Below are 24,347 nucleotides of genomic sequence, written 5' to 3'. Positions count from 1 at the left end.
CGTATTGAGGCTCAGCATTCTCCTTCCCGGGGGAGGCCCTCAACTCTACCCAGGACACCCATGGCACCCAAACAGTGGCGAATCTCGCTTCTCCCGCTGCACGACTGCGCCCCATCTCGTGAAGCTCGGGGTGGTGAAGTGTCTGCTATAACGAGCTTGGGCTGCGCTTTAGACGAAACAAAAGTGACTGTGCTTCACTAGGGTGTAGCCCCCATGCAAGGCCTAGCCCTGGTGCAGCCGTGCCAGACACCGCAGAGCCCCTCATTCGTGTTTTGCTCGGTAGCTGAAGGCAGAATCTTCCCAAATGGATCTCCCTGGGTAAAACTGTGTCATTTTCTTCCAGTTTAGGTGAGAAAAGTTCTTTCTATCCACCTAATGATTACAAACTCCCAACCTGCCAAAGGCCCACCCATTCAATACGTGTATTACTGCAAAGGGAATTCAGCTGCTCCTGAAAAGGCAGCCAGGCCAGTTCTGGCTGATAAGGGAGACGGAAGCAGGAGCACTGGCTGGAAATTCTGCGCTGGGGAAACCCTTGTCCTCCAGGCAGGTAGCGGGCCTGGCAGGGCTCCCGCAAAGGTGAGTGAAGCCAAGACCGGGGACTCCCCAGCACCCGGAAGCCGGCTGAATGAATCCAGGCAAGCGACGCAGAGAACGTCAGCCCTGCCGCTGGCAGCTCGCAGAAGCGGCTGAGGGCAGCCCCAGGAGCACAGGCAAGTACTTCAGGAAGGAAAGAAAGGGACGTGAGCCTCGCAGAAGGGAAATGAACCAGGTCAGAAACAGGTGGGAAGAGCGGCTCGGCCCAGTTTGGTGAGAACAGCTGTGTTTGATTTTAAGAAAAACTCATTTAGTACAGAGTTTCCTGAACCCTAGCTGTGAGCCCAGCTCAGGCCAGAGAATATCTGAGCACCTCCCAGTCCCTTCCTGAATGTGAGACTCCTCTGTGAAGCTGAGGGCTCGGGGGCTGGCGATGACAACCTGCTGTCTGGTGGCCATGCTGGCAGAGTTACCCTCTCCAAGCCTCCTGGGATCTGGGGAGGCTGAGCACACAGGACAGAGAGGCATGGCAGTTGGGAATCTGCCCTCCCATTCCACGAGTCACTAACGCGCGGGCCACAGCACAGGAACACAGTGACCTTAGGCATGACGGCCCTCTACTACGTACCCCAAAAGTACATTCTTGTACACAGAAAACATCCCTGAGTTGGAATTACCGACTCCTGACTGGGAAGAGCCCCCGGCTCCTTAGAAACAGGCAGAATACATGACTAGGGGCTGGGGAAGGGGGTCTGTGGCCAGGCACGTGTGCCCATAAGCCACCAAAGTGGACATGCTGACGGACTCATAAACCCAGAGCCACACAGCACAGTGACCTTCCACGTGGATATCACTGCCTTTCTATGTCTCTGCTTCTAAAACCAAGGATCTGGGCAGTGTGAAAACCCCTATTTTGTGAATCTAGAAAGCAGACTGAGCTGGTTCTGTTTGTAGAAATCAATCTGCAATTTTAGCAACCCTGTAACAATCAATTATGACATGCACGTAAAAATGCAAGCTGATACCAAATTCAAAACTCAAGGACAGCACCCCCAAATATAAGTGAGTACCCCCAAATGTGGGTAAGCATCAACCTGTGCGGGACTCTGGGACAGGCACAGAGGCTGCAACGGGGAGCAGGGCAGACGGTGGTGCCCCAGGACCACCTGCTGCGAGGGCTCCAGATGGGCACTGAGGGCCATGAGGAACAAGAAAGCAGGCTGGCAAGCAGGAGGGGATGGGGAGACTTCCCTGTGCAGAGGAACCTGAGCAAAACCCTGGAGGAGGTGGAGGCAGCCCGTCCGGGCAGAGGGAACGGAGGAGATGGGGGCAGCCAGTCCTGGCAGAGGGAACGGAGGAGGTGGGGGCAGCCCGTCCGGGCAGAGGGAACGGAGGAGGTGGGGGCAGCCCGTCCGGGCAGAGGGAACGGAGGAGGTGGTGGCAGCCTGTCAAAGGCAGAGGGAATGGAGGAGGTGGGGGCAGCCCGTAAAAGGCAGAGAGAACGGAGGAGGTGGGGGCAGCCTGTCTGGGCACAGGGAACGGAGGAGGTGGGGGCAGCCTGTCAAAGGCAGAGGCAATGGAGGAGGTGGGGGCAGCCCGTAAAAGCCACAGAGAACAGAGGAGGTGGGGGCAGCCTGTCCAGGCAGAGAGAACAGAGGAGGTGGGGGCAGCCTGTTTGGGCAGAGGGAACGGAGGAGGTGGGGGCAGTCCATCTGGGCAGAGGGAACAGAAGAGGTGGGGCAGCCCGTCCAGGCAGACGGAATGGAGGAAGTGGGGGCAGCCCGTCTGGGCAGAGGAAGCGGCTGGGGGTGTGTGCACGGGGTGCTGGGCCACACCTTTGCAGTGGGGTCCCAGGGGAGAAGGCAGCCTTAGGCTGAGTCCACACTGAAAATACTGTGTGTGCTGTAGGGGAAGGGCTTCTATCCAAAAGGGCTTGAAAGGCTGAAGAAGGCGGCACAATGTCAAGGTCAATGCCAGTTTCCCCATTTGGATGACCATATAAACTTCAAAATAACTTAGAGATTACTGTAACATAAAAGGATTAAAAACATCTGAAATATGTCACTTATTCTGAATGTTCTTTAAGAAGATTACTTTGCCTAATGTTAGGAAAGTATGACAAAATACAGCACATTTAAGGAAGTCCATTCATTGTGAGCTGGAGAATGAAAACAGTCAAAACTGGCACTTGCCACCGGCTAAGCAGCAGCTACAGCCATGAGAGACCCTGAAACAAAGGCCTGTGAAGTCCTGCTTGAGAGCTGACTTTCAGAAAAGAGTAGACGACTTGTGTTCCACTGTACACAAGAGCGGGTGTCGTCCAGCCACATGGACAAGATGATGAGGACAAGGGGCTTGTTTTTGTCCCGTGGTGGAAAGCAAATCCTTCCAGAGCTACAGTCGCAGGTCCTGATGGCTGCCAGGTCTCTGAGGGGAGCATGAGACTTGTGGCCCCTCCAAGTGTGGCCACTGCGTGGCTCCAGCCACGAAGCTGCCCACGCCTGCAGGTCCAGCAGAGTCCAGTGTTACTGGAAGGTGTAGGCCCAAATGTGGATTTTTATGAGAGCCAAGTCAAACAACATCCCTGGGTTGGAAGTACAGACTCCTGACTGGGAAGTCCTGCAGGCCACGGCCCTGGAAGGGTCTCGGGCTGTTTCCCAATAAGGAACTGCCTTGATCCCTCCTTGCATTTCACCCCCACGGGGACGCTGACACAAACCAACCCTGAGACGGAGCAAAGTTCATGCTCTCATCGACCCCCCCCCGCTGCCTTTTTTTGAGACAGGGTCTCTCTCTGTCACCCAGCCTGGATCAAAGACCTATGTGTAAGAGCTAAAACTATAAAACTCTTACAAGAGAACACGGTAGTAAATCTTTATGACCCTGTATTAGTCAATGGTATCTTACATGACACCAAAACCATAAGCAATAAAATAGAAAACATTAATTAGAACTGCACATCATCAACCTGATAAGGGACTTGTATCTGGAATACATAAAGGACTCTTACCACTAAATAATAAAAAACAAAAAATGAGCAAAGGATCTGAACAGGCGTTTCTCCAAAGAAGATACACAAATGGTCGATAAGCACAGAAGAAGATGCTCTCATTATCATCCATCATCAGAGAAATACAAATCTCAACGGCAGGGAGATGTCACACCCACCAAGACAGCTGTCATCAACAAGACGGACCACAGCAAGTGTAGACAAGGATGTGGAGAGATGGCGCCCTCCTACGCGGCCAGCGGGAATGTAAAAGGTGCAGCTGCTGTGCACAACAGTTTGGGGGTTTCTCAAATAGCTAAACACAGAGTGACCACATGATCTAGCAATTCCACACTGAGGTATATGCTCAAGAAAAATGAAAACCTATGTCCACACAAAAACTTGCACACAAATTCATATCCACAACAGCCAAAAGGTGGAAACAACCCAACATCCATCAACAGACAGAGAAATGCAATGCGGTGCATCCATGGAGGAATAAAGCACTGACCCACGCTACAACGTGGACAAATGTTGAAAACGTTCAAAGTGGAAGAGGCCAGTTAGAAGAGGCCGTGTATTGCACACTTCTGTTTCTACAAAGTGTTCTCAATGGGCAGGTTCCTAGAGACACAAAGCTGCTAAGAGACTGGGAAGTGTGGGGAAAATGGAAAGTGACTGCTAATAGGCACAATGTTTCTTCTCTTTATTTTGAGACAGAATTTTGCTCTACTACCCAGGCTAGAGCACAGCAGTGCAATCTCGGCTCACTGCAACCTCAACTCTCTGGGCGTAAGCCATCCTCCCGAGTAGCTGGGACCACAGTAGTGCACTACCACGCCCTGCTAATATTTTCTATTCTTTTGTAGAGACGGGATTTTGCCATGTTGCCCAGGCTGATCTCAACTCCTGAGCTCAAGCCATCTGTCCACCCTGGCGGCCCAAAGTGCTGACATTACAAGAGTGAGCCACTGTGCCCAGCCTAGATTTTTTTTAAACAATTTTTAATTTTTTTTTTTTTTTAGATACAGGGTCTCACTGTGTCATCCAGGCTGGAGTGCAGCCGTGCGATTGTAGCTCATGGCAGCCTCCAACACCTGGGCGATCCTGTAATCCTCCTGCCTTGGCCTCCCGAGTAGCTGGGACCTCGCCCAGCTAATTTTTATTTATTTATTTTTTTTATAGAGATGGAGTCTTGCTTTGCTACCCAGGTGGGTCTCAAACTCCTGGCTTCAAGCAATCCACCTGCCTCAGCCTCCCAACGTGCAAGGTACAAGTGTGAGCCACCGCAAGGTTTCACTTTAGGGGGCAAAAGTGCTCTCATGTTGATTGCGATGACGGCTGCACAACTCTGAATATTCTAGAAACCACTGATTGTACACTTTACATGGGTATGTTGCAGCGTACATTAATTATATTTCAATAAAGTTGTAAAAAACACCCACCAAAAACATCATCCAGTACTCTAATGTCCACTGAGGCCCATCCATTCTGCTCTAACAGTCAAGTATATTTGAGAGAAAAAAAGGGCTGTCCTGAGCCCCAGCGCCTGCCTGTCTCACGGGTCTTGGCTGTGCCCCCAGCAGCTGGCAGCAAGGATCATTCTGCACCCAAGGCACCCACTCCACAAAGGAAAAACAGCAGCCCGCCCGGCCCTCCCCTGCATGCTGGCTGCTAGAGTGCCTCACCCCAGCCAGCAACACGGACGCCCCACAGCACCTGAGCCCAGTCCCAAGCTCTGGGGGCCAGGCGTGCTTTGGAATTCAGAACTCTCCTGAGAACAGTAACATGGTGCCCAGGGTGTGAGTTACACACCGTGCGTGGTATACAAGGGCAGCGCCTATTAAAACACACTGATGTTTGCAGGTGGACTGTAAGCATTTTCACATCAGTGAGATCCTCTAGAATGAGAAGAGCCTCCCAGGAGCTCAGGGCAGATGTCACGGCCTTGGGAGTTTTACAGAAAGGCCCTGCATTGAAGAGCTGTGGGTTTGGAACTATGGGCTCGGGCCGTGGGCCTGCACTGGTCCCCTGGGCTCCAGAGCTATGGGCCGCAGAGGGGAAGCGCGGGCCGAGGGGACTAGGTACAGAGCTGCATGCCGGACCTCCCACACACCCCTGGGCTTCAGGAAGCAGGGTCTACCTTGGTGGCTGCGGGGAGCGGGGCTTGGGCTTCCCCTTCTCCTTCTCCCGCTCCTTCTCCCGGTCGCGGTCACGGTGCTGCCGGTCCTTCTCGTCCCGCTTGGCTCGCTCACGCTCCCACTCCTCCTTCCTCCGCTGCCGCTCCTTGTCGCGCTCGCGCTCCCGCTCTCGCTCGCGCTCCCTCTGCCGGCGCTCCCGCTCTCGGTCCCGCTCCCGCTCCCGCTCGCGCTCGCGCTGTCTGTTCTCTCTCTCTCGCTCCCGCTCCCTTTCCTTTGTTAAAAAGCCAAACACATGGGGACACCGTGCGTTATTTGGGTGACAGAGGCACTGAAAGCCTTGGCTCCAACACCACGTGATCTGTCTGTGTCACAAAATCACACCTGTACCCCACAGACCTACACACAAAATGCCAAGTGCTCCCGACTATGATTGAACTCTGTGCGGTGGAGTACAGAGGAGATGGCAAGAGAGAAGCAGGATCAGGGAGCACCCTCAAGTGGGGATCTCATTCCCAGCTCTCTCCTTAAAACATAATGTTAAAAACCGGGTCAGATGCCAAATTAGAGCAAACACAAACTAGGAGTGAAATCATCCCAACCGCCAATTCTAGACTAACTCAGGGCAGCAATTCTGCAGTCACAGCCCAGTGTCGTTGGCACAGACGGCCTTCCGCCGTGTGGCCTGGGCAAGTCCATTTGTCCATCCAGAGACGGGAGTTCCAGGCTTGTCCCGGGTGGGTGCAGCCACAGCAGAGCACATGCCCTGCCTTTGGAGCAGAGTGGGCACCCAAAAGGCTGCTTCTGTTCTTCTAGTACAATCCTCGGATGCCCTTTCCAACTTTTCCTCTGCTCTTACTCATTCATTTGCTCTAATATTCAAGGTTAAAACTGAATAAAGTCCAATCACAACGCACCTGATGGGTTTCAGGCTTGAGGCCTCTGCTGGGGAGATGCAGGGTGCACCCCGAGCCTCCCTGCTGCCCCTCCCTCGGACACAGCAGAGAGGAACGCAGTGGAAAGGGATCCTGGGGCTTTCTCCCACCTTCCAGGGTACCCTGCCCAGGGGTAAGCAGCAGGACCCTGCAGCCCACCTGCAATGAGGAAGCTGCTCTATGGAGAGACGGGGCACAAGAGCATCGAGCAGGGGGACTTTTCCGGCACGATGGGGCCCTCTTCCCTCTGTGAGCTCACCCTGATGGGCTCCTGAGGAGACAGCCACACCTGGTCCTCAAAGCTCATGACTGTCGCCGCAGTCACAGAACAGGAACTACACAGCAGCTTCTAACTGACCCTTCCCTGGGGCAACTTCATCAAATCACCCTAACAGCTAAGATGAGGAACTCACAATCTGAAGCACATAATTCATCAATACGCTAAACTCTGAGGCTCAGACCAGGGAGATTTCCACGGAGGAAATCTCAGTACGGACCAGTCTTCCATGAGAGCAGCGAGGTGCAGCAGCCCCGCAGGAACAGACTTAACAAGCTGGCTGAAGTAGATGAGAACAGGCGCCGCATCCTAAACGGGATCACTGAGGGGCGGGGAAGAGTGACACGCCCGAGCAGGGAGACGCAGGCACCCCTGGACACAGGCATCAGTAAGTATACTGGCAAATCTCATTTTCAAAACCAGGCCGAGCCAGGCACAGTGGCTCACGCCTATAATCCCAGCACTTTGGGAGGCCGAGGCAGGCAGATCACCTGAGGTCGGGAGTTTGAGACCAGCCTGACCAACATGGCAAAACCCTGTCTCTACTAAAAATACAAAAAATCAGCCAGCTGTGATGGGATTCAGTAGATGGCCTCCTGAATCCCAGCTACTCAGGAGGCTGAGGCAGGAGAACTGCTTGAATCTGGGAGGCAGAGGTTGCAGTGAGGTGAGATCACGCCACTGAACTCCAGCCTGGGTGACAGAGTTAAACTCCGTCTCCAAAACAAACAACCCAGGTCGGGCGCAGTGGCTCATGTCTTTAATCCCAGCACTCTGGGAGGCTAAGGCAGGCAGATTGCTTGAACTCAGGAGTTCGAAACCAGCCTGGACAACATGGTAAAACCCCGTCTCTACAAAAAAAATACAAAAAAATTAGCTGGGCATGGTGGTGCATGCATGTGGTCCCAACTACTCGGGAGGCTAAGGTTGGAGAATCATTTGAACCTAGGAGGTAGAGGTTGCAGTGAGCCGAGATTGCACCATTTGCACTCCAGCCTGGGTGACAGAGTGAGACCCTATCTCAAAAAACAAACAAACAAACAAACACCACACAAAAAAAACAAAACCATAGCAAGAACCAGTTTTCAGGCAAGTCTTTGTTCAAATGACCATTAATTTAATTGCTGGCTCTAAATTAGTTCTCCATAACAATCAATTTGGTTTTGAAATTGGTACATTGTGCTGACTCTATAAGCTCATATAAAGCCCTATATTTTTTACTATAAATAAAAAGGGATAACTTGAATGAACAGATCATGAAGTTCATATGTGGATACTGAAGTCATACTTACTCGGTAATTATGATACGACTCTGTTTCTGTATACTGCACCCTGAAATTCTCATACTGTCCGCCACGCCAAAACCGCTCAATTTCATAGTCATAATAAGGGTCCGCGTAAGGCTCGAGTCTGAAAGGGCCAATGAAAAAGAACTCTCATCACTTAGGAATACTGGTGTAAACAGACCACAGGAAACATTAAGGACAGAAAGTAACAGACCGTGACTCAGTGGGGTTTACTCCAGGAGTGCAAGGTTAGCTCAAGGTTAGGAAATCCGTTCACAAACTACATTTAAGAGCAGGCCAAAAGTCAAAGGGTTCTATTCACAGATGACAAAAACATCTGACAAAAATTCAATAGACTTTTTCATAAAAATACTCAACAAAATAGGAAGTGAGGGCCACGTGCAGTGGCTCATGCCTATAATCCCAGCACCGTGGGAGGCCGAGGCAGGTGGATCACCTGAGGTCAGGAGTTTGAGACCAGCCTGACCAACATGGAGAAACCCTGTCTCTACTAAAAATACAAAATTAGTTGGGTGTGGTGGCAGGCGCCTGTAATCCCAGCTACTCAGGAGGCAGGAGAATCACTTGAACCCAGGAGGCTGAGGTTGCCATGAGCCAAGATTGTGCCATTGCACTCTGGCCTGCGCAACAAGAGTGAAACTCCGTCTCAAAAATTAAATAAGAAAAAAAAAAAAAAGAAAAGAAAATAGGAAGTGACACTTCAGCATGATAAAAATATACTGAAACACTTTGGAACTAAAGTCAGCACCTTTCTCACTGGGGAATAGGAGGAGCTCCCCCAGGAGTCTCTGCAACCACCTGTCCCTGTGTGGAGGCACCCCCTGACTGGACAAGGGGAGCCCACTACAGGCACAAGAACACGAAAACAAGGAGCAAAATGAGCTCAAATTTGCAAAATGATATGAAAAACCCAGAAACTGGATAAAGCCAATTCAAATAAACAAAAAAGAAACTTGGAAAGGCAGAAGATAAAAAAATTAACATAGAAATCAGTGTCTTCACAGACACAGATTACAACCAGTTAGGAGGCAGAGTGGAGAAAACTGCATTTACAATAGCAAGAAAGAAGAAAATGATACTTAGGAATAAAATATCAACACATTTCACCAGAAATGTGCAGAGCTGATTCCTGAGAGACACAAAGCGTGTGTGAATAAATGGGGAGATGCCTGAGAGACATGAAGCTGCGTGAATAAATGGGGAGACGCCTGACATGAAGCGTGTGAATAAATGGGGAGACGCTTGACATGAAGCGTGCGTGAATAAATGGGGAGAAAACTCTTGCACTGGGACAGGGCAGCTTGGAATAGCCCACAAGTCAGTCCTTCCTACACTGACTGATAAATTTAACACAACCCCAGCAAAAACACCAATGAGCTTCTTTACGGAGCCAGACAAGCTGACACCGTTCACATGAAAATCGCACCCCAAGAGCGGCCAAGAAAACCCTGGAAATGAAAAGACACGCCAGACACGCCCTCTGAGACGTTAAACATCCTACAAAGCCTGTTAATTAAGCCAGTGCCATCGCAGCACATGAAAACTGGCGGCCAGGAGGAGGCAGGAGGTCCAGACACAGACCCAGGCACGCCCAGAGAGGTGGCATCTCAGGGACAGAGGGGATTCATTGAACAGGGAGGGGACAACTGTCTAGCTGCTGGGAAGGTCAGGCTCTCTTCCCCCCTGCGCACAGGGTCGGGGGGTCTGCTCTAAACTCCGGGCGGGGCCCACAACTCTGCATCTCCTTGCCTGCGAAGCAGAGGAAACAAAGTGTACACTAGCAACAGGAGGTCCCTGGAGGCCCCTCCAAGGTATGTCTCAGCCCCAGGCCAACCCTTTGCTTCGGGTAGACTGGGTGGGAACCTGAGGCATCATGGCTTGAGGTGGCTCCAGCGATGCGTGGCTACGAACACCCTCGAGGCCTCCTCAACTCTCCACATGGCCTAGAACTGGCTCAACGGACACAGCTTCAGTCCGTTCCCATCAGTTGGACATCGTTCAATCTAATGTGCACACTACTCAAACCACACTGAATTGTAACACTCAGGCAACATTTGTAGAGACCTGTGGCAATATGACATCATGCTACATGAAAACGAAGAGGAAGCCTGGACAGCATGCGAGACATCGTCTCTACAAAAAATACAACATTAGCCAGGTCTGGTGGCGCACAGCTGTGGCCCCCAACTACTCGGCGGGCTGAGGCTGATTGCGTGAGCCCAGGAGGGTAGAAAAGCCTTTCCCAAAATGAGTGTGAGGCGTGTGTTCTCTGACAAGAGGACTGTGCCTGCAAATTTGTTTTTGGGAAACTGTACTTAAGCAAAATGAAAAGGCCTCTTTCCTGCAGGCTTTCTGGAAGTCGTGGGTGAGCGGACAGGAATGAGGCACACAGCGTTTCCTCAGCGTGGCTGCCTCGGAACCATCTGCTCCGCAGCATGCGTTCTAGACAATGTGTCAACACAACATGCCACCAGGAACTGCAACCATGCCAACAACGGACTCCTCAGCACCATCTTGAAAAATTCTGAAACACTCTTGAAATGAATTTGGAAGGTATTGAATTCGATTGAAAAATAAACGCTACTGGGCAGTATCATGGTCTGCACAAACTCTTCCCAAACTGTTTTAGGGAACCCAAAATATCAATGGGTCTTTTGAGAAAAGGGTTCTGTGGTCAAGCAAGGTTGGGCAAAGCTGGCTCGCAGCCACTGGGAGGCTCGCGCCTCGTTCTGCAGTCACCACTTAACCAGCCAACACTAACAGTGTCGTGTGCACACACATGGATTCTGCACTCCAGAGGCCCCGCGTCCCCAGAGGTCTGGGCACCGTCAGACTCAGCACTGGCACGTGGAGTGGACCTACTCCTCGCTGGAGAGGAGAACCCGAGGTCCTGGCCGAGGGGAACCATTGGACATGCCCATCAGGGGCAGGTGGTTTCTTGCCACCAGGGAGAGGCATGGCAGGTGAAAAGTCGAGTAATTAGAGAACATGTAAGACAGAAGTTTGGAGCTTCGAGATCACTTTGTTTAACCATTTCATTTCAGTGACAAGGAAACCGGAGCTCAAAAAGTACTAGGAAAAAGTTCTAAAATGTCTAACACTATTCACTTTTAATCTAGGGATTATGCAATATTACACAATGAAATGCAACTTGCATTTGCAAAATTCAGGTTGAAATCGTGCTGACCGCAACCCAGGTGGAGAGAGGCTGTGCTCTGCAAAGGCTGGGAGTCAGATGCTCACGTGCCCCTGCTTGCTGCAGAGACCCAAGGTGAAAAGGAGGGTCCCAGGCAGCTCACAAAGGGAGCAGCGATGCAGCCCCCTGCTGCCTCTTGCCCTCACCCCAACCCAGCATGGTCTGCCTGGTGCCCACCTGCCTGTTGCCCACCTTCCTGTTGCAACACTGGCCACTGAAAGTGAAGGCAGGGGATGAGGTCCCCAAAGGCATGCAGAGGCCACAGGCAATGCCTGGGCACCCATACAGCCATCTGCCCTCAGAGTCTGTGGGACTGTGGGCTTACCCATGTGGAGCAGGCCCTGTCTTACTCTCCAGGTAGCCCAACCCTCCCTCCCTGCTCACTCAGGGGGCTTCCCTACAGGGCACCAACAAATCCCAGGTAAAATCCACTTGTGCTCTCTCAGTTAAGCATCTGGGACAAAGGAGGTGCCCGACCAGCATCTGGTAGACCTGTTACCTGACGAAAGGGAGTGTGCTTTTTGAAAATTACTGTTCTGGTTCCTCTGTATCCCAGCCTGACATCCTACTCCAAAGAACAGCAGCCTGCACCTCCGCCTCTAATACACTGGCACCGCACCACTTTCTGTGCTAGGGGCGTATGGGGAGTTGGCAGGGGCCCAGTCCGTGGCCCTGGCCATGGCCTGACAGCCTGACTCTGATTTAATCAGAAACTCTGTTCACGGTGGGGCTACTACTGATGACTGCATTTCTCACAGGTGACATCCTGTGCACACTAGAGGCCCTTGTGTCTTTTGGGTCACATGTCCCTATTAGACTTCTAGAATATTCTGGGCACAGGATCTCCAGTAGCCCTATGCAGAGATGACATTTCTTTTTTTTTTTTTGAGATGGAGTCCCGCTCTGTCGCCCAGGCTGGAGTGCAGTGGCGCGATCTCGGCTCACTGCAAGCTCTGCCTCCCGGGTTCACGCCATTCTCCCGCCTCAGCCTCCCGAGTAGCTGGGACTACAGGCGCCCGCCACCACGCCCGGCTAATTTTTTGTATTTTTAGTAGAGATGGGGTTTCACCATGTTAGCCAGAATGGTCTCGATCTCCTGACCTCGTGATCTGCCCGCCTTGGCCTCCCAGAGTGCTGGGATTATAGGCGTGAGCCACCACGCCCGGCCGTCATTTCATTTCTTAATGTCTTACATATGTGAGAACTTTTTTTTTTTTTTTTTTGGACAAAGAGTCTCACTCTGTCACCTAGGCTGGAGTGCAGTGGCACGATCTCAGTTGCTGCAACCTCCACCTCTCGTGCTCAAGAGATTCTCCCACCTCAGCCTCTTGAGTAGCTGGGACTACAGGTGTGTGTCACCATGCCCAACTAATTTTTGTATATTTTGTAGAGATGGGGTTTTGCCATGTTGTCCAGACTGGTCTTCAACTCCCGAGCTCAACTGATCCGCCAGCCTCGACCTCCCAAAACACTAGGATTATAGGCATTACTAGCTACTGTATCCAGCCAATATGTGAGGTTTTATACGTCAGATGGTAGCTGAACAAAGTGCTTGAGGTGGTAGAAAAGGAATATTTAAAGCTGTGAATCAGGGTGCATCTGTCTAGCAAAGTATTATTATTATTATTATTATTATTTTAAGAGATGGGGCTGGGCGCGGTGGCTCACGCCTGTAATCCCAGCACTTTGGGAGGCCAAGGCCGGCGGATCACGAGGTCGGGAGATCGAGACCATCCTGGCTAATATGGTGAAACCCCGTCTACTAAAAATACAAAAAATTGGCTGGGCGTGGTGGTGGGCACCTGTTAGTCCCAGCTACTCAAGAGGCTGAGGCAGGACAATGGCGTGAACCCAGGAAGCGGAGCTTACAGTGAGCCAAGATCGCACCACTGCACTCTAGCCTAGGCAACAGAGTGAGACTCCATCTCCAAAAAAAAAAAAAAAAAAAAAAAAAAAGGAACAACAATTTTCTTGTCCTTTATTTCCTCAAGACTTCTCGAACAGGCCTCATATTCCACTGGTTCTACAATGAAGTGCCTAGAGCTCCATCCTGTAGTAAGCAAAGCCTGCCTGCATGAAGGTGCTTCTATGAGACAATTATTTGCAAAACTCAACATCAGGTGGCTAACGTCTATATTCCCAGCAACTTAGGAGGCTCAGGCGCGAGGATTGCTTGAGTCCAGGAGTTGGAGACCAGCCTGAGCAACACAGCAAGACCTCATCTCAAAAAACCAACAGAAAACCCTCAACATTAGGAAATAAAATAACGTGGTATCTTTCGAGAACTTACGTCCCTGGAATTACTTAAAATCAATGATTCTCAAACTTTAATATGCATCAGAATTACCTGGAGGGCTTGTTAAAAACAAACCACTGGCCTGGGCTCTCTCTGGAGTTTCAGACTCAGTCTGTCTAGGGTTGGGCTAAGAATCTGACCTTTCACATGCTGCCGGGGGCAGATGTGGCTGAGGTTGAGGCACCACACCAGGAGGTCACAGCTATGAATCCAGGTTGCACTCTCCTCACCTGTGTGGCAGGGACATGGCCCTGACCTCAGCCTGCTGTGACCCAAAACAGGTCAGGAGCACCGTATGCAAAGCCTGTCATGCAGCAGGATTGCAACACGTTGAGTGCTGCTGGCTTGGCCTCTTCTGTGCCATTAAGGCCCTGGAGCCTGACTGCCAAGTGGGCTGCCAGCCACCCTCCTGCACACCCTACAAGCTGCGGCCTGCTTTGCCAGCTGTTCCAGGTGAGGCCCAACCTGCAGCTGGCACAGGTAGGACTGAGAAGGCTGGGTGACAAGGGGACCCACTCCTGCCAACAGCACGCACCAGGACACCTGCACTTGCAGTGCAGCTCCTTCCTTCCCTCTGGGTCTCAGCAGCCCAGCTGCACTGGCTCCCTCCACTCACGGTTTTCCTCTGCAGTCACCTACCTGGTGGACCCACCTTTCCCTTAGATGCTCTTTGTGACAATCATAGGGGGTCTCCACCCTCCTGGCAGAACCTTGACAGTTCTTTCCACTGTGTCTATCAGAAACAGCCAGGGCACCTCGCTACTGTGACACATGCACCCTGACCCTGTTCCCAGAGGTCCTGACTCATCAGGTCTTGGGGGAGGCCTGGCACAAAAGGCCTCAGGTTAACTGTTAACATACACAGAGGCTACTCTATAAAAACAAACAAAATAAAAAATACAGAAAAACCTGGCTCTCAGACACCAGTGAAAACCTTTCAGCCCTGACTGCTGAGGCTTTAACATTTGGGGGTCCTGCAGTGTAGATACCGGCTCCTGGGAGAGAAGCTAGGGAGCTAGAAGCCAGCTTCTGTCACCTGGTGCCAGGATGGGAGACACCTGTTTCTGTAACCAACACTGATAGGCAAAACACACACAGAGGGCACTCCAAAAAACCTCAGAGACCTGCCGAACCACTTCCAAGCAGGCAGTTTCTGGTCCCTGTTCCCACCAGGGAAACTAGAAATAGAGTGTCAACGATCACATCCAGGTTCTAAAATCCATCCTTCCCCACACATATTTATAGAGACCTCTGTGCACACGAGCTCTGGGGAAGGAAAGATGATATCCACATCTAACAAAAAAACACGGAGGCCTCCAGGGCTTCAGGAGACACCCCCGGTGATCCTGCAGAGTTCTGACTCAAATGCTCCTTTCTGTGATCTGACATTCCACACGAAATTTAATTAGAAAATGTACATGTTAACCAAGTCTTTAAATACCTATCCCTTCAACCTCTAAGCTCTCACCTGCTGGGGCAGGTGTGGGCCACTGGGGCTTCCTCCCCCAACTTCCGCACGCAGAAAGCCCAGGGAAGCCTGCTCGCAGCAAGAAGGCCTTGAGAAGGGCCTTGCAGGGCCAAGTCGACAGGACCGAATCCTGGAGTGCAAGCCCTGCACGCCTTCCTTTGTTGTGCACCATTTATTGTCACTCCAGATAGAGATCATAGTGATTATGATTCCCTCATACATTTCCCTCCAGAAATGTACAGGCTGCTAAAGCCTCAGCATAATGGAGCGCCAATTCAGATCTGACCGAATTATAATCCAGTTCCCCGCCCTGAACCTCACCGTGCCATCCACAGAGGAAAACAGCACTTTGTATGCCACGCAATCCCCCAAAATCTGACTTCCACCCTTCAACCCAGGCACTTCTTCTGTAAGACAGGATTTTTAAAGACCAGGCATAAATGGGCTGGGTGCAGTGGGTCACGCCTGTAATCCCAGTACTCTGGGAGGCAGAGGTGGATGGATCACTTGAGGTCAGGAGTTCGAGACCATCCTGGCCAACATGGTGAAACCCATCTCTACTAAAAATACAAAAATGAGTTGGGTATGGTAGCACACACCTGTAGTCCCAGCTACTCAGGAGGCTGAAGCAGGAGAATCACTTCAACCCAGGGAGGCGGAGGTTGCAGTGAGCCAAGATTGTGCCACTGCACTCCAGCTTGGGCGACAGAGCAAGACTCCGTCTCAGGAAAAAAAAAAAAAAAAAAAAAAAAAAAAAGACCAGCCATCAATGCCCTGGAGGAGAAGCAGTGAAGGCAGAACAGCCCTGACAAAGCAGAGGCCGCAGCTGTTGTGCTCCTGGCTTGTGGCAACCTCCACACATTTCCTGGCTCCTGGGTAATGTGGGCAGCGGTGAGGAGCCAGAAACACAGACTTGTGGGGCTCTAGAGGCCTCAAGGACAGCTGCAAAAACTCTCAGAGCTCAGGAACCACAACGGTGTGAGTGCTGCCAGTCAAGGCCCACGGCACAGAGCCGTAATGCTTCCTTCCGAGAAGCAAAAAACTGAGATGAGCTCTGAGAACCGTCCCTAAATGCTCTCAGGAACATCACTGCAACTCCAGCGAGTGGGGCTGGGCCTCAGCCGAGCGCACCCTGGGGCCCTGCACATGGCTGCTCTCCGGAGCGTGGCCGCACGCAGGAAGGAAACGGAGCGGCAGGCAGGGCCATTCCTTACACTGTGTCTCTGACATCTCTCGGGATCCGAGAATTCCAATCTCGAAAAACTTCATTTTCTTTGTCAAATTCCCGTTCATCTTCGCCAATGGTCACCGTAAACCTTTTCTCTTCAAAATCAGGCTCCTGTTCTTTTCGGATAGTTGCTTTTTTTAAAACCTACCATTGTAAGAAGAAAGAAGTCAACATGGAGCGGAATACTGGGCATCACTGTTAGGAAACATAAAGGGAGCCGTCCCACCCGACCGCAGCAGCCCCGCAGGAGCAGGAGCTGCACGCTGCAAGTGCTCGAGGGGTGAGGGGCGGACACAGCACAGGTGTCTTTCTGGGGAGGGCAGTCTGTGCCCGTCTCTGCACAAACAGCTGCCCCCGGCCTCCGTGTGCCCACATGAGGTGCTCATCACTTCCTTCAACTACCCTTGGAACTGAATCCAGGGTTCAGTCACTCAGTGACAAGCAGCAGGTGGAGTGGCTGGAGTCTCAGAGGGAAGGAGGTGACATGCCGAGGGAGTGAGGAGGAACATCTTGTCCATCATTTCCCAGCAGAGAGGCTGACCAGGAAAATGAGGCAGCGGGGCTGGGTGCCGGCAGAGTGGTCCCCAGAGCTTAAGCTCACACACTGGGGCCAACGTGGGCCTAGAGGGAGCAAGTGTGCAGTGACAGGGCCAGAAAGCTCCAAGTTTTCTCCAGGAAGAGCAGACACGGAGTCTCAGGAGTGTGGGGCACAGATCCTGGGGGTGCGGCTCGGGCAGCCTTGCCAGGCTTTCTGTGAGTGGCTGGAGACTGCACCCTGTGCTCCTGGGCAGTGCCAGCTGCGGTGTGGCCCAGTGCTGATCCGGCCCCATGAAGACAGTGGGTATGCCCTGGACTGAACTCCCTGGCCTACTGAGCTGCTGCCTGAGACAGTTAGATATAACTCTCCATCCTTCCAGGCCTGGTGGCGCATGCCTGTAATCCCAGCTACTTGGGAGGCCGAGGCAGGAGAATCACATGAACCTGGGAGGCAGAGGCCGCAGTGAGTTGAGATTGGGCCATTGCACTCCAGCCTGGGCAACAAGAGCGATACTGTCTCAAAATAAATAAATAAATAAAAAATAAAGAAAGACACAGCAGAAACAGACGCCTAACTTCAGAGATTTCTGAGGCTGTCTCTGGACCGAGGAAATACAAGTTTTGTCAAGAACCACTCCTGTAATAGCATCTTTCTTGTCGGGATTTCTGCTGAATTCTGTTACCTCCTTTGCATGCCGGAGTCCTCGTTCCCAGGCACTCTCTGTTGGGGGCTCTGGAGCAGGTGGAGGCAAAATTTCATCAACTACTGGCCCACCCTATTGAAAAATGAGAAGGGAGAAGGTGAGAAAGTAAAACTTTCAAGTGTACAGAGAAACCAGACAGTAAAAACATCAACTACAACACAAGCCGGCCGCGTGTGGCCACTCTCCTTCCACCAAGCCTGACTCCGTCCCCGGAAAGCCGAGGCCTGCTTCCACTCGGGACAACAGAAGCAGCCGAAAGGGGGCACTGAGCCTGCGCTAAGGCACAGTGACTTGTCTTAAGCTTGAGATTCAGACAGAGCTCAGCTGGCTGATGTGCTAACAATGAAAGAAGAGGCATCACGCACCCAAGGGTTGGCGGGCATCAGCGGGTGAGGTCCGAGAGGCGGGGCGCCATTAGGCGGGAAAGGGTCGGCTTTGGTGATTAGGGAGTAGTTCCCCTTGTCGTTCACTCCAGGGTGTATAAACCTACAATTCATTCCCCAGGTACAGTTCCCTATGGAAACAAAAGTGAGATCAGAAAGGGTCCACAAGAGCCTAATTGCACAAGGGCAGCTGCTGGGGTGGGGGGTGGGAGGGGGCAGAGGACATGTTTACCCAGGCCTGATGGCAAGCCACACAGTAGTGGGGACTGAGCGGGGATGTGGGCGGGATGAGCCTGGAGAGGCTGAGCCAGACAGTTGCACCTGCCCAGGCACGGCAGTTCCCCAGAGGCTGCCAGGCACCTCGGTCAGAGGAAACAGCCCGTTTCAAAGTCACTTTGTGGAGAGTTCATGCATATCAACTGTCTGAGTATTAATTTTCCCCTTAAACCAGAAAAGCCCCAGAGCTTTGCTTCCAGCCCTGGCCCAGGCTCATCTAGGTACAACTGGACGTTAATTGTATTTGTGCTGAAACAGACATCAATGAGAAGCATTAACAATGATCAGAAGCCTGCAGGTGTGCTCAGGGTCCCCTTGGCCACCTCTGTACGTCTGCATTTCTCTCACAGAGAAAACTCTCACAGAGCATTTCAAGATATTTCTGGAACTTAAACAGGGCTTTTACACTTTGCTCATAAATAACAATCACAAACCTTCATCTTCAATAGAACATCTGGGTTAGTAAAGGAAACCTCAACTTTTAAGTGCAGAATATAAGACATCTAAGTGTCTAACTCAATTACTGAGTGAATCACTTTTTAAAAATGTACTTTTTTTGAATAGATAATATGTATACATTGTTTAAAACCAAATATGGCATATAGTATCTAAGTGGTTTTAAAAATTTTTTCAATGGGTTAACATGTAGTTAGATTTTAAATCATTTAAAATTTTAACCTTAAACATCATGAACACTTAAACTTGCATTAAAACCAACTCAATACAACGTAATAACAATATCAATCCAAATTAAACATGAAAGAAAACTTAAAATTGCTTCTCTGGAAATGCAAAAATGACAAGTAATTTTTAAAATTTCTAAAAGCGTTTCAGAGATCACACATAAGTCAAAAGACGTTGGGAGGCCAGGCGTGGTGGCTCACGATGTCAGGAGATCAAGACCATCCTGGCTAACATGGCGAAACCCAGTCTCTACTAAAAAACACAAAAAATTAGCCGGACGTGGTGGCGGGCGCCTGTAGTCCCAGCTACTCGGGAGGCCGAGGCAGGAGAATGGCGTGAACCTGGGAGACAGAGCTTGCAGTGAGCCGAGATCGTGCCACTGCATTCCAGCCTGGGCAACAGAGCGAGACTGTCTCAAAAACAACAACAACAAAAACCAAAAGAGGTTGGGAAATGTTATTCTATAGGGGGCTCAAAAATCCAGAGCCTCAGAGAGATTTAAAGAAAAACTGACTATGCAGTCATCCATCTAAGAGACTCAACACACTACAGAGCTCTTCATGGTTTGCCTCTGAAAACACTCATGCAGTATTCAAAATCACGTGTGTAACTAAACAAGTAAAAAAAGCTCATTGTAAAAAATGTCCAAGTACAGAAAAGTGCTGACAATAGAAACCACAGTTTTTCTGTACTCCTTTTTCTTCTTTTTTCAGATGGAGTCTCGCTCTGTCACCCAGGCTGGAGTGCAATGATGCAATCTCGGCTCACTGCAACCTCCACCACCTGGGTTTCAGTGATTCTCCTGCCTCAGCCTCCTGAGTAGCTGGGATTACAGGCGGGCACCACCATGCCCGGCTAATTTTTATATTTTTAGTAGAGACGGGACTTCACCAAGTTGGTCAGGCTGGTCTCGAACTCCTGACCTTGTGATCTGCCAGCCTCAGCCTCCCAAAGTGCTGGGATTACAGGCGTGAGCCACCACACTTGGCCTCTGTACTTCTTTTTCATCTAAAATATGTATTTGGGTGGTGGCTAAATGTTATTGTTCTTTTCTGTATTTATGAAAATTTTTAGGACATCACCTACGAACCCACTGTCAAAAAAGATCCTTTCTCACTGATATTGGCACGGGGAGAAAAAAGGAACAAGGCAGAAGAGAACAAACCAGTGAGCACCAAAGAGCAAGCTGAGAAGGCGAGCGTGGGGCTGCCGCTAGAGACCAGATGCTGGTGGGTGACAGTGTTCAGCTCTCGGGGGCCACCTGCCTGGGGGTGCTGAGCACTGTCCTGCCCCTAGCCAGAGTAAAGGGGAAGATGGCTCTGGAAAGCAGCACAGTTGGTCTGCATGTCTAGCTGGGACACACATCCAGCAGACGTCAGGCAAAAAGAACACCGTTGTCCCATCTACCTTTTTAAAATGTGAACTTTTATCTGTGCAGGAACACACCCAACTGTTGGGAATGTGGGAAGAGGCTTTAGATTTTATTTTCTTGCCTTCTGCCAGCCCATATTACTTTCTTTCCTTTTTTTTAATTTCTTTTTTTTTTTGAGATGGAGTCTCGCTCTGTTGCCCAGGCTGGAGTGCAGTGGAGCGACCTAGGCTCATTGCAACCTCTGCCTCGCAGTTCAAGCGATTCTTCTGCCTCAGCCTCCCGAGTAGCTGGGATTACAGGTGTGCACCACCATGCCCGGCTTATTTTTGTATTTTTAGTAGAGACAGGGTTTCTCCATGTTAGCCAGGCTGGTCTCAAACTCCTGACGTCAGGTGATTCGCCCACCTCGGCCTCCCAAAGAGCTGGGATTACAAGTGTCAGTTACCGTCCTCAGCCTTACTTTCATAATTTAAAAAGCAATTTGTTAAAAAAAAAAAAGAAAGAAAGAAATTATCCAGAAAATAGAAGCAAAAATAAAGATCTTCTGGTTTACAAATTGTATAATCTTCTGTTTCTAACGGGGACTTCAAACCCAAAATTTATGTGGATTGTGATTCTAACAGTATAAAGACAGTTCTGCGGATACTGTGTACACAGACATGGCCTCAGGCCAGAAGAGGACGAGGAGGGACAGAGGCCGCTGGAGCGGGGCGGAGGCGGCTCCTCCACTGCTGAAATGTCTAAGTACTATTTCTGGCTTCAAGATAGGATGATGGTCTTTTTCTTAACTGGAATGTCAGCACAGCAGCAACTGGTTTTTGTTTTGTTTTGTTTATGTTTTTTTGAGACGGAGTTTTGTTCTTGTTGCCCAGGATGGAGTGCAATGGCACGATCTCAGCTCACTGCAACCTCCGCTTCCCAGGTTCAAGTGATTCTCCTGCCTCAGCCTCCCGAGTAGCTGGAATTATAGGCATGCACCACCACGCCTGGCTAATTTTGTATTTTTAGTAGAGACGAGGTTTCTCTATGTTGGTCAGGCTGGTCTTGAGCTTGCGACCGCAGGTGATCCGCCCGCCTCAGCCTCCCAAAGTGCTGGGATTACAGGCATGAACCACCGCGCCCAGCCAACTGTTTTATTCTCTTATTAATCTTTACGCCTGTGTAAACATTGTATTATTTTACATATATGAAATATTTCATAATCAAACGAAATACTTGTAAATAAAAAATACCCACCCACCCTAAAAGGTGCACTGTGAAGTCAACCTCCTATCCCACGCCTCCAGGGCCATTCCCAGAGGCAGTTATCAATATACTGGGGCTCCATCCATCAATCATTGCCCCCTTTTACCTGAGCATATATATTATGCTCTGTGTTGAACCTTGCTTTTTTTCACTAAACAATGTAACTACAGAAAGGGAACCTGCATGCTCAGCAGCAACAAACTCAAACTGGATCAGGGAAACAGACAGGAAACAGATAGGAAACGTGGAAAATCCGGAAACTAAACACAGAGATGGCAGGAACTGAGGCTCAGCTCATGCTCCAGCACAGCCCACATATGAAATATTTTTAAATGTCTCTTCTGATTTTGAATACAGTAAATATCAATTCCCTGTGTTTACTTGGTTTATATGGGTTATTTCTATGGATACGTATGATATTAGAAATTAAAAGAGACATTTAAAGCTATCTCATTATTTAACAATAACAAGATATCCAATATACAGTAACAAATATTTATGAAACTGCTTTTAAAATATTTGGTGAGAGGAATGGCATTCTTTTTTGCGAATCTCTTGAATGTTGACCCTGGAAAACCTCTGGCCTCCCATCTGCACGCGATCGACCATGAAGGGCTGCTGTGGCTGAAGCAGGAGAGGACATTACAGCCCCACACAGAGACGCAGCTAGAAAGGGAGGGGCACCTAAAAGCCTTTTCAGATGTGCTCAGAGCTTCTTCCTGACACCGCACTCAGCAAGGGAAGGCTCCTTACAGTGAGCTGCAATTGAACCCTATCACCACACTTTTCCAACTTGGTTCTTCTGAAATCCATTGGTCTATCTTGAACTTTGAATGGGTCTTGATTCTGTGACATCCCGCAATGGTCACCTGAGAAAGTCCTGACACACCGAGAAGCTGGTGAGCACACAAAGTCCAATTTTCAACTGAAAGCTCCAATTTTAATACTGCTAACACAGTCCGTTGTTCTCCTTGAAGTCGCAGGCTCACTTTGTTCCTGCCAGGACCCAGATCTGCATTCCCTGGCATGTCTGCCAGTCTTTCTCATGAATGTGTGCTCCACGGAGAGCACATAGGGTCAGCCGCAGCTCCAGCCTTGCATGTGCTGCCCCTTGAGGCTGCTGGACTTGGGTGCTGGCAGGGGCTGTACCCACGCTGCCACTCCACCACGCTGAGTACTGAGACACGCACAGAAGCTCTGCTTTCTGGCTTTCCACAATTTCAGTTACCTGCGTCCGAAAATATTAAATCGAAAATTCCAAAAATAATTCCTAAGTTTTAAATGATGTTCTGTGCTGAGTAGCATGATGAAATCTTGTGCCGACCTCCTCTGTCCCACCTGGGACACGAATCATCCCTTTGTCCAGCAGATCCAAGCTGTCCACGACGCTAATTGCCCACTAGTCACTTAGCAGCCCTCTTGGCCAACAACCGTTGGGGGTACGGTGGTGCTGTGCTCACTGTGGATCACTGGGGGCAGGTGACCTTCCTTCTGACGCATTGGCAGGAGGTCAAGACGGGCCCAATGCTAAGTGGCAGGGCCCCCGTGTCATCACATGAGCATATTTCATCCCACGCCATCAGAGGGCTGAGGGCAGTAAAGTGAGCTCTTTTGAGAGACCACATTCACATTTTTATTACAATTGCTCTATTTTATGATTGGCTATTGTTGTTAATCTCTTACTGTGCCTAAGTTATAAATTAAACTTTATCATAGGGATATGCTTATATAATCATGGAACTGTATACTTAAAATGGGTCAATTTCATGGCACATAAATATTACTTTAATAAAGTTTTTTAAAAAAGCCTTACAAATAATAAAAATAAATAAAACATCTGTACTCAAGTGTAAGATTTAATTAAATTACAGTTCTTACTACTACAGCACAGACATGAAGTAAAGTGGCATTTGAAATGCCAGTGCATGGTGAACGCCTGGCTCAGCCTTACTGTTATTATAAATATACTTTCGATTTGGGAGGCCGAGGCGGGCAGATCATTTGAGGTCAGGAGTTTGAGACCAGCGTGACCAACTGAAATACAAAATTTAGCCACTACTAAAATACAAAAATTAGCCGGGCATGGTGGCATGCGCCTGTAATCTCAGCTACTCGGGAGGCTGAGGCAGGAGAATCGTTTGAACCCAGGAGGTAGAGGTTGCAAGTGAGCTGAGATCACGCCATTGCACTCCAGCCTGGGCAACAGAGGGAGACTGTGTCTCAAAAAAGTAAAATAAAATAAAATAAAAATAAAAATAAATAAATATAGTTTTGACCTCAGGGTCCCCTGAAAGGGTCTCATGGACTCCCAGGGGTTCACAGACGACACTCAGACCTGCTGCTTTAAATACAGTTTTGCAAGGATTCAAAACTGAGCAAAAGACATTTCTCCAAGAAGATATACAAATGACCTATTAAGCACATGAAAAAAGACACCCCACCACCAATCTTCAGGGAAGGCAGATCAAAACCCAGTAAGATATTACCTCCTACCCACTGGAATGGCTACTATCAAAAAAAAACAGAGAACAGAGTACTGGTGAGGACGTGGAGAAACTAGAAGCCCCCACACCACTGGTGGGAAAGTAAAACGGCACAGCCACTGTGGAAAACAGCTTGGCGGCTCCTCAAAAGATGAAACATACAACTACCACGTCATCAGCAACTCCACTGCCAGCAGCTCCACAAAAGATGAAACATACAACCACCAAGTCATCAGCAACTCCACTGCCAGGCACGTGCGAAAGAGTTGAAAGCAGGGTCTGAAGAGATTTT

General features: G+C 49.9%; 1 protein-coding gene across 3 annotated transcripts in view; it reads right to left on the bottom strand.

The window, feature by feature from the left end:
- The window catches only part of ZC3H18 (zinc finger CCCH-type containing 18), a 63,124-nt gene that overhangs the window by 17,475 nt on the left and 21,302 nt on the right, over positions 1 to 24,347 (bottom strand). For all 3 annotated transcript variants that reach the window (XM_054534281.2, XM_054534282.2, XM_009251036.4), the window contains 5 exons: positions 17,978 to 18,126; positions 17,592 to 17,684; positions 16,358 to 16,515; positions 8,169 to 8,286; positions 5,670 to 5,938 (listed from right to left, as the gene is read on the bottom strand). In XM_054534281.2, the coding sequence (XP_054390256.1) occupies positions 5,670 to 5,938; positions 8,169 to 8,286; positions 16,358 to 16,515; positions 17,592 to 17,684; positions 17,978 to 18,126 (787 nt within the window). The remainder of the gene's footprint in view (positions 1 to 5,669; positions 5,939 to 8,168; positions 8,287 to 16,357; positions 16,516 to 17,591; positions 17,685 to 17,977; positions 18,127 to 24,347) is intronic.

Source organism: Pongo abelii, chromosome 18 (genome assembly GCF_028885655.2).
Source record: "Pongo abelii isolate AG06213 chromosome 18, NHGRI_mPonAbe1-v2.0_pri, whole genome shotgun sequence".
NCBI classification, from domain to species: domain Eukaryota; kingdom Metazoa; phylum Chordata; class Mammalia; order Primates; family Hominidae; genus Pongo; species Pongo abelii.
Note: the sequence above shows the minus strand (reverse complement) of the source record. Positions and strands in the feature narration are given on the sequence as shown.